Source organism: Triticum dicoccoides, chromosome 5B, assembly GCF_002162155.2.
Source record: "Triticum dicoccoides isolate Atlit2015 ecotype Zavitan chromosome 5B, WEW_v2.0, whole genome shotgun sequence".
NCBI classification, from domain to species: Eukaryota; Viridiplantae; Streptophyta; class Magnoliopsida; order Poales; family Poaceae; genus Triticum; species Triticum dicoccoides.
In genome coordinates, this window is record NC_041389.1 from 648337172 (window position 1) to 648347667 (window position 10496).

Sequence of the window (10496 nt, forward strand, 5' to 3'; positions counted from 1 at the left end):
TCGCATACATACTGATGGATGGGGCATATGCTGCTATCGTCACTACCCTCAGTCACCCCCAAGTCTTGATATCAAACTAGGTTCCAACCAAAGCCAAGATTTTTGACTGGCTTCTGCATTTGGAGTTGGACATATTAAACCCTAATCAGAATGGCAACACCTGTTTTTCACCTGTGTTGCTTTTCGATGCAATATGGTGTGTCGTCTGATATGGCCACCTTTCACCCCCTTCGACGGCGTCTGGACTGTTGCCACACCACCTGGTCCACCGACCTCGCTCACCACCTTCGTCATTCTGACTCTCCCCTGGAAAATTTTGGATGCTCGCTTAAAACGCTTTGTTCTTCAGATAAACTGAACTGCATGCCCCTGCTGTGCTCTCATACAAGCTGAAAGTGTGCAAAAGCATTTCCTGTGGTGGTTTTCTCTTTCGTTACAATGTACGCAAAAATGTTACCTCGAATCAAGAAGTATTTTCACTACCAAGAACAAAAATCCATGGAGCAAAAATGTTGTTCACTATTGCAGAGATAGTGGGAATGGTGACTATTGCAGTCCTTTGGATGATTTGGCTCGCCAGAAATCGGAAAGTTTTCGACGACATCTCAATCCCCCCTTTGACAGTTGCAAGGCAATGTTCAGAGATGGTGAGGCTCTGGTCTCAAAGCCAAACGCTCAGAGTTGGGGACTCCATCCAAAGCTGGATCGAAGGCTGAAATGCATCTTCTTTGTCTTTAACTTGTGTAGGCTCCCTCTCTGTTTTTTCTCCTGTTCTCCCCTCTTCCTGAGTGTGTAAGACTGTTTGTTTGCTTACCTGGTTTGCTGTTTTTATGAAATGAAAAGAAAATAGGTAGGGGCCTCCCCTCCCGACTTCACTTGAAAAAAAAAGTGTTCATGTAGTACGGAGATAAATGTTTTATTGGTGAGGGAAAATGTACCATCAAACAGAAATTAGTTTCAGTTAAATGTAAAAAAATGCTTTTATCTCACGAGGCAATATATATAGGTCCGAAACAAGGGCAAAAAAAGAAATACCAGGCCTTTGACCGAGCCGGCCTTTAAAAAAAACTAGCTTAAGCGGCTTGCTCGATAATGAAAACATAATGCCAAATTGGCTGGCCGGTAAGATAAACATCGCCTAGACATTGGCGACGTTGGCCCACACGTCTTCCATAGCACCAACACACCACAGAGCTTTATCTAAGGACTACGGATTCCTCTTATGCTCACACAAGTCACAAAATAAAACGATCTTGTCTTGTGATTACTCTGGCCAATTGTCATGGTTGTGTTTCACAGCCACTGCCTTCTAGGAATCTCGTACGTCCATCATAAAAACAAGCTAATTCTTGGAGTATTTCAGAGCCACTGCCTTTTAGGGATCTCGTACATCCACCACGCGAACAATCTAATTGTTGTGTCGCCATTGCATGTACAAAAAACTGATTTGGCTTGTCGTAGGGTAGAGCATCCTCGTCTCCTATCACAGCTCTATCATACCCGTGAGAAGAACCTGAAATCCTAAATAATAGTCCAAACCTGGGCAGTCATGGATGTTCTCGAGAATTGAGAAGAGCTCGTATGCAACCAACAATCATGTTGTTGTTAGGTGATGTAGAAACACATGATAACATTATCCCAAATCCTGATGCGTCTGTGTCCTATAATGTTTGTCTTTCCAATAACATTACAACATTGTTTCCAATTACATGCAAGACTTATGCATATATGCTTGTGGTGTACGCCCCTATGAATCTAGTAACAATTAGGTTGTACTTCATGCTTGGCTGGCCTCAAGGATGCATGACAGCTTCTTCGTGAATCGTGATCATGTTTGGTTTCTCTTCCCGTGCTTAAATAGGAGCATTGTGAGATATGGGGCAACAACCATGGGATGCATGCTTTCATGCACTTCAATTCCGTCATAAGGAGCACATGGGCATATGCATGTACTATTGCGAGCCTCTTACGAGTGAAGTGCTAAGTGTGTAGATGCTTTGATCTTATCGACAAATGCAGTTCCTCTATAGCACCATGTTAAGAGAGAGAATTGCATTCATTGTCTCAAGTTGCATCATCAACAACAGGTAGAAACGGGCATGCACTAAAAAATGACTAAATCAATATTTGGTAAAAGCTCCATATAGTCCCCTCTGTTTGAGCATGAAAGTGGCAGTGACCGTAATTGGTAGGGATGTGTTGTTCCATCATTGGCCTCCCTAAGGACCGTTGCCTTGTAGTGCACCGATTGTGTGCTCATGTGTGATCACCACTTCTTCGTCGCAACCCACCTTCTGCGCATGAGGACATAAGGTATTTTCAGACAAAGCTAGGGTATGACCAAACTTGTAGAGGAATTTCATTTCCCTTGTGTGCTATGTGCTCGATCTAGGTCAACAATGACATGGTGAGTTTGTTGTGATGTGTACATATTGGACCAGCTGAACACAAAGCGGAGTTAAATGTGTGGATTTAATCATTAGAGTGGGCTAAGGTAAACCTCCATGCTAAGTAAAAGGTCCTGGAAGATAACTCATGATTTTTGAATGTCATCATAGAGTATCATCTTGCTCTCATGCATCCAAGAGTAATCAATGTTGTAGTCGTTCAAATACAATGTGATTTCATGGAACTGTGTTCACTTTAGCCCAAGTATAATGCACATGAAAATAGAACTTCCCACTCACATGGTGGTCTAGTTTGATCAAACTAGATGACACCCTGCGCGTTGTTGAGTGTATCTTGTTAAAATAATGCATAAATAGAGGCTACAAAAACAACTAAAATAATGCAAAAGTAATTACATGAGTGCTCTTAGTTCAAAAAAAATTTAAACATGTGAAGCATGTCACAAAATATTGTGCAATAAAGTAAGGGAATGCTTTTTTAACAAACAAAAAAACGAGTAGAAACTACCAACTAGAGGGATGAGTGGATGCTAAAAATAGCGCAGCCTCGAGGGAGGTGAAAGTTGAGGGTCATGGCATGTGTGACATTATGTGTCCATGGCACCAACTCCCATCCTCACGTGAGAACATTGTTCCCACGCTGGGTGTCGGTGTCAAAACCGGCGGATCTCGGGTAGGGGTCCTGATCTGTGTGTCTTAGGCTGATGGTAACAGGAAGCAAGGGACACAATGTTTACCCAGGTTCAGGCCCTCTAGATGGAGGTAAAACCCTACTTCCTGCTTGATTAATATTGAAGATATGAGTAGTACAAGAGTAGATCTACCACGAGATCGTAGAGGCTAAACCCTAGGAGCTAGCCTATGATGGTATGATTGTAATTGTAATCGGCCTTCTAAGGACCAACCTCTCCGGTTTATATAGACACCAGAGAGGGCTAGGGTTTACACGGAGTCAGTTACAAGAAAGGAAATATAATATCCGGATCGCCAAGCTTGCCTTCCACGCAAAGGAGAGTCCCATCCGGACACGGGCCGGAGTCTTGAGTCTTGTATCTTCACGCTTCAATAGTCCGGACGATGTATATAGTCCGGTTGTCCGGATACCCCCTAATCCAGGACTCCCTCACCGGGCTTGTGTTGGATCCGATCTGGACGAGGTTTCCACCTCTCCGTACGTGGCTTCAGGTGGTGGTGGATGTAAATTGTGGCGAGGGGATGAGACGAGCCAAAAATTTCCTCCACACGATTGCTTGTGGTAGAGGATGGCAAGAGGTGGGTTGGTCGTTGTCTTTACTCATAGTAGGCATAGGCAACAATGACAATGCTCGTGTGGGACGGGTAACTCGTGTCGGGCAGTGGATGTACGCCATGGTAGCTGGCGCGGATGACCAAAAGAGTTAGCAGTGAGAGGGATGAGCGGATGGTGACAATAGCATGACCTCGAGGGAGGTGAAAGGCGAGGGTCATGGAATGTGCGGCATGATGTGCAAAGTGTTTGAGGGGGAAGACAAGTCACAAAGGTAGAAATCCTGGTGGCGTGGAGGTGGGGCGTGGTTGATGCGGATGTCAGATTGACTACGTAAGATGGACCCTTTAAACATATTTTTTATTGGAATAGCATTGCAGATACATACATGTCTGAAGATTCAAACTTAAAAATTTGACCAATTGTACGAGGCAAAGTTGAAGAGGAATTGAGTAAAACTTTTGCTTTGAAGAAGAAACAAAGTTACTGAACAGGGTAAGTATACGAGACCACGAGTCGCGTCTTCTTGCAAAAAATTAAGATGGTGTTTGATAACATAGTAGGTCGAGCAATGTGTAGAGGGAGCAATGAAGCACCATGGTGTCAGTTGTGAGCATCTTGCTAATGTGCGAGTACAATACAATATTCATATGTGCACTGATGGTGATACAAATTTGCCCCTCCGATGATTGTCAATGCCTCAGACTAACATGGTCTATAATTTATCCCTCCGGTGATTACCATAACCACCATCATGACACTTGGATTTCACACTCACTAACTTTTGAAGATCAGAAACATCTACCATGCAAATGAGCTAATTGAAGTGAAAACATCATAGATGTGGGATATTGTTTTAGTGTGGTGATACATGTCGGATTTGTCCAAGACTAAGGCATCCTTATCTCCTCTGGAAACTCCAGTCAGGTATTCCTTGCCCATGATAGAAATCTCAAATCTTGAGAAACAGATCTTTTATATCACATGGTCATGGACACCCTCAACTATGGAGGAGAATTTGTACCCAAACAACCATCATGTTGTTGTTCCATGATGTAGAAACATAACAACATTGTCCTAAATCTCGATGTTCCAAGTCCTATGATTTGTGTACTTCAACAACACTTGAGCAACAATTCCAACAATTCAGTTCATATATGTATGTGGTGTATGCTACTACAAACCTAGCAATAGTTGGTCTCTACTACTTTCTCAACCATAAGGATGCATGGCTGCTTCTTTGTGAACTATGATCATCTTCATTCTCTCTTCTCATACTTAAATAGGAACATTATGAGATATGTCGCAACGACCATGAGATAGATACTTACATGCATGCACTTCAATACCGCTGTAAGGAGCACATGGGCATATATGCCTATGTTGTCCTGAGCACCCCCTGAATGAAGGAGTACATGTGTAGGTGCTTCGGTCTCATCGGGTCAAGTTTACAATGTAGATTCCCTAGAGCACCACGCCGTGAGAAAGAATTGCATTCGCCATCTTTATAGAGGGAGTATTTTCTAAGCATGTGTGCTTCTCATGCCTTTGTCTCTCTGTTTTTCTACGGGAGAGGTGCCTCGATTTCAGCTGGGTCTAAGCATTTACTCTTGTCCTTAACCCTGCCGAGCACGGTGTATACTGCATATGCAATTCTCCACAAGAAGTTGATAATGTGTGGAGTCGACAATGCATGCAGTGGCAATTTTCTCCACAAGAAGATCATCAAAGCAACTGGACTGGTAGAAACTGGCTGTTAAATTTCTTGGCATTGCTGGGGAAATGCTTGAAATCAAACTTATGTTGACTTAAGTTTTGTGTTGCACGTCTGAGTAACTGTAAAACATAAAGGGGAGCAAAAATAGTTGACGTTACAAGTTCAGCTCAGGTTTTGGTGGGGGTTTGAAGCATCGCAGACCCTGCGACTTTTGCGCTGAAACATGAAGACTAAAGAAGAGCTCTTGGGAGGAGCGTTCCTGTAAAACCTTGGGTTGCAATATTGCCACTAGCTAGTGTCAGCATAATAGCATATATAGTGTTAGTATCAGCAACTGAATTAATCAGCTACTGAACAAACGAGTGTGCGAATTAGGCAAGCTAATTCTTCAGAGAGCCTCCAAATCAAGATCAAACTCAAATTCATCCTTGTTGTTTGATTCTCCAGAGAGCCAGAGCTGCTTCCTGATCACCAAGTAGTTCATTGTCATCTGGTGTTGCAACATTGAGCGCTGCCGGTCTGCAGCTTACTCTAGAGGCAGATCATGTGCTGCGGGGACTGGTAATGCGTGGTGTAGTAGAATGCGGACTGGTAGAAGTTGAAGTCGGAGTGCTCCACTGGCCGGCAAGTCCTGCTGAACTTCTGAACCCACATATGCCCATGCTCACACCGTCAAGCTTGCTATCTACTCTCTCCGCTAGGACCAAAATGCTCTTATGGCAAAGATTATATGCATGACGGGAACAATGGAGTGTACACCCGACATCTCCTGAAATGTGTTTTTTTGCATTACAATGTACGCAAAGATGTTACCTCGAATCCAGAATTATTTTCATTTTTTTAAGTTAGAATTATTTTTATTAAGAGAACCCACACCTGCTCATCTAAGTTCCACATTTTTTTTCTCGAATATGCACGAGCTTGCATATTATATATTAAAGAAGAAAGGCAAAGAAAGCCTCCACCGTAAGTTACATGTACATGTCTATGCGGCTTTTAGCACGCACCCACTCCACTCACACACACTTATCTCACTCCTCCCACATAGCCCCCCTATACAATCTACCCTGAAAACTGTCCACCTCCCTCTTGATAATCCCTACCTTAGCCCACACTTTGGCCTCAGACTTCACCTTGTGGATGAGCCTCTCGATCGATGGGGACTCACCATCGAAAACAATGGCATTGCGGTGCTTCCAAAGCTCCCACATTACAAGCAGCAACACTGTATGCAAGTCCTTGATCCTTGTTCCACCATCCGCACTTCTGTTGCAAAGCCATTCCCCAATTATGTCATCCTGGCTTGGTTTCCAGTCCGCTCTGCCAAGAGCCTCTCCTACTAGCGTCCACGTTAATCTGGCGAACACGCAAGTGAGCAAAATGTGGCTTATTGTTTTTTCCTCTTGATCACAAAACGGACACGTGTCTTGGTGCGCCAAACCCCTCCTTGCTAGTCAGTCCGAGGTCCAACACCGATTCTTGAGAGCCAACCATGCAAAGAAGCGACATTCCAACGGTGCCCGAGATTTCCAAGTTAGCTTCGACGTGGATACCACCTCACGTCCCCAAAACCTGCTCGCATATGCCGATCTCACGATGAACTGGCCATGTGCCTCCCAGGACCAAGATACCGCATCCTGCTCGTCGACCTGCGGCTCCCAAGCTTGTACTCTCGACCATAGTTCCAGAAACTGCCGCAACGTGGTCTCGTCCATGTCCGGGCCGACCTGCCGTGCCCACTCTCCACTAGTTGCAACCTGACCTAGCCTTGCCCCTCGCCTGATTCTTGGTGGGATCCTTTTGTAAACTTCCGGTGCCAGCTCCCGCACCCTCACATTCAAGCTCTCGAGACATGGATTCTCAAAAAAAAAAAGCTCTCGAGGCATGGATATAATTTTATCGGTAAGAGAAAATGTACCATGGCATGGAAAACTGTTTTGATAAATAAAATGAAGAAAAAAAACGTCACCGAACAATGCTGCTTCCAATCTCTTTTTTTTTACCTTTGAAGGAAGCCCAAGCTGGCTAAACCGAACGCTCCGTAGAGTTCGTAAGCCACTCTTCCCCATCCAAACCCTCGCCTCCGTCGCACCCTGCCGCCGCCGGCTGCGCTGATGGACGAGCTCCTAGAGGATCCGTTTCCTCGCCTTTTGCCTGAGCTCGTCGAGGAGGTGTTTTTCCGCATTCCGCCGGACGAGCCCGCCTCTCTCGTCCGTGCCTCCGCCGTCTGCAAGCCCTGGCGCCGCATCCTCGCCGGTTTGGGCTTTCGCCGCCGCTACCGCAAGTTCCACGGAACACCTCCCGTCCTCGGGCTCTTCCAACACGGCAACTGCCTACTCCGAAAGGGATCCCGCTTCGTTCCCACCTCCGCCCTCTTCCTTGCCCAGCCTGACGACCGTCCCGATTGGTTTGCAATGGACTGCCGCCACGGGCGCGCCCTCTTCGCTCGCATACGGAAGACCTCTGACCTCATGGTCTTGGACCCTGTGACGGGCCACCGGCGCCGCGTGCCCTCGACACCCAAGTACCCGCTCAGCTTCAGTGCGGCCGTGCTCTGCGCCGCACAAGGCTGCGACCACCACGGTTGCCAAGGAGGGCATTTCCGTCTGGCCGTCGTCACCACCAATCAGCGGCAAGGCGTCACATCAGGCTGGCTGTACTCATCGGAGACTCGCGTGTGGAGCGAGCTCACCTCTGTTCACCACCCCAATGTCAGGTATACCAATAACTTTGGTGCGCCCAGCGTCCTTGTGGGCGATGCACTCTACTTCAACATTGGTGGCATCGTGGAGTGCAAACTTGGTACACTCCGCTTGTCAATATACGAGAAGCCGATCGATCGCGGTGGGCGTCTCATGACGGTGGAAGAGGGCAGGCTGGGATTCGCTGCCGTGGTTGATGTCACAAATCTAACCCTATGGTCGTGGGAGACTGGACCCGTGGGAGCCATCGGATGGGCAAAACTCAGGGTAATTGATCTCAAGACGCTGCTCCCAACATGTGAATTTGGGATTAGGAGCTGGGCAAATGCATTGGTGATCAGTGGCGTCGCGGAGGGCACCCAAGTCATTTTTGTGAGAGCACGTGTTGGTTCTTATATGGTTCATCTCAAGTCAGGGCGAGTCAGGCCGGTGTGTGCTTCTTCTGACATAAAAATCTTTCCCTACGTGAGCTTCTACATCCCAGGTACTATTATTTATGTGCATATATATAATGCTGTACAATTCCTTGATACAATGTTTCATTGGCACTTAGCAACATGGAATGAAAATATATTTCTTAGCAAGGAAACTTTAGACATGAGGACATATGTGCTCAAGAAAGAGAGATGTTCCTCTGGATTACAGGAACATATATGTTCTCTTAAACGTCTGGATTTACCGTGTGTGTGTGTGTGTGTGTGTGTGTGTGTGTGTGTGTGTGTGTGTGTGTGTTGTCGGTCCTCGCGATCGGTGAGCAAGCAAAATGCACATTCAGTTGAGCCTGGTTCATCAATCAATTGATTCGATGTTGTTATTTTCTTGCATTTATGCAGCAATGGAAGCAGCTTGTTTTGGCCAGGGGCAGTGAGCTGGTGTTTCAAGTCTTTGTCAAGCTCAAGTTAATGGAGCAAGCTCTTGTGGATTAGTCGGGGGGAGGTGGTAGTAGCAGTAGCAGTGATGTTAGATATGGCATAAATGCAGCTCTGGACCTGTAGGGACTTTGTTTAGGAAGTTTTTGGTCTGTAGTAACTTTATTTAGACATTTGAAGGAATTTTTTGTACTGCTGGTCTTACTATTGTTGTATGGAACTTCGTTGACAAGCTGTTGCTGCTGTGCTTGCAAATTGTAGGAGTTGTTGAAGAAGTTGTTGCTTCCGTGCTTGCAATACTTTTCACTCACTCTGTGTTCTTGAGAATGGTGACAACAAGCTACATAATTGTCAAAATAACCAGACTTGCAGGTGGAATCAACAGTACATACGCATGAGCAGCAGCAGTTATCTCCTATTCTTTTTCTTAGAGAAAAGGCGCAACCCGAGCCCGAGATAGGGCTCAAGCCTAGCCCCACTTTGAATTTCCGCTGAACAGAAGGTGCGGTTTCTGAATGCACAAAATGATGGACTGGTAACATCTAATATACAGCCGATGTACAAGTGGGATCAACACGCCGTCAGTTCATAGATCAGAAATAATTGACACATGTACATAGTGTCAGCATCAGCAGCTGAATCAGCCACTGGCCAGAAGAATGGGCGAATTATCCTTGCTGTTTCATTCTCCGGGGAGCCAGAGCTGCTGCTTAATTAGTACTGTACCAAGCAGTTCATTGTCATCTGGCGTTGCAACATTGAGCGCTCCCGGACTGCAGCTTCCTCCATGGGAAGATTGAAGCAGCTGGGGACTGGTGTTGCACGATGTAGTAGCCGTCGAAGCACCCGGCCTGGTAGAACTTACGTACTCCACCGGCCGGCTGAGTCCTTGCTGAACTTCTGAACCCACATGCCCGTGCTCACCTCGTCAGGCTTGCTCTCTACTCTCACCACTTGGACCAAAGTGCTTTTGAGGCAAAGATTATGCATGACGGGATCGAGTTAAGCTTGGGTAAGCGGCTGACCGCTGTTGCGGCCAATGGACTTCCTTCCGTTATTTGAACAGATTAAATGCTAAGCAGAATCCCCATCACAAAACTTTACTGGAAAATGCCACATTCCTCATTCGGGTTGTCCTCCGAAAAAGTTTGGGAGCTAGCTCGCAACGCTTTGGAATTCAGATAGACTCAAGTGCACGTGCTCGCCCCGGTTGTGTTGAAGTGTATGCCATGCATTGGGATGTACTCCCTCCGTCCGGAAATACTTGTCGCGAAAATGAATATAAATGGATGCATCTAAAACCAAAATATGTCTAGATACATTCATTGCTCCGACAAGTATTTCCGGACGGAGGGAGTATAATCGTTGAAGAACATTTGCTTGGCCGTCACTAGTAGAAAATGAGGCATTTGTCCCGGTTCGTAAGGGCTAATGGGTCGTTACTAATACCTCCCCCTTTAGTCCCGGTTCTAACACGAACCGGGACAGATGGGCCTCCACGTGGCCGGTGCGCCGAGCCCAGGCAGGGGGGCCTTTGGTCCCGGTTGATGGCAC

The 10496-nt window shown here is 46.2% G+C and overlaps 1 protein-coding gene across 1 annotated transcript; it reads left to right on the forward strand.

Annotated features, from left to right (window-relative positions):
* Nucleotides 1–7485: 7485 nt before the first annotated feature.
* Nucleotides 7486–9126, forward strand: LOC119310382. Its single transcript, XM_037586151.1, has 2 exons — nt 7486–8557; nt 8907–9126. The coding sequence occupies exons 1-2, from the start codon at nt 7486–7488 to the stop codon at nt 8939–8941; spliced, it is 1107 nt and encodes a 368-aa protein (XP_037442048.1). The 3' UTR covers nt 8942–9126.
* The last annotated feature ends 1370 nt before the right edge of the window (nt 9127–10496 follow it).

What these genes read in the sequence shown, in the direction of transcription:
- LOC119310382 (XM_037586151.1), top strand. Translation starts at nt 7,486, where the DNA reads ATGGACGAGCTCCTAGAGGATCCGTTTCCTCGCCTTTTGCCTGAGCTC. An exon ending in CGTGAGCTTCTACATCCCAG is followed by an intron (nt 8,558 to 8,906) that starts GTACTATTATTT and finishes GCATTTATGCAG; the next exon opens with CAATGGAAGCAGCTTGTTTT.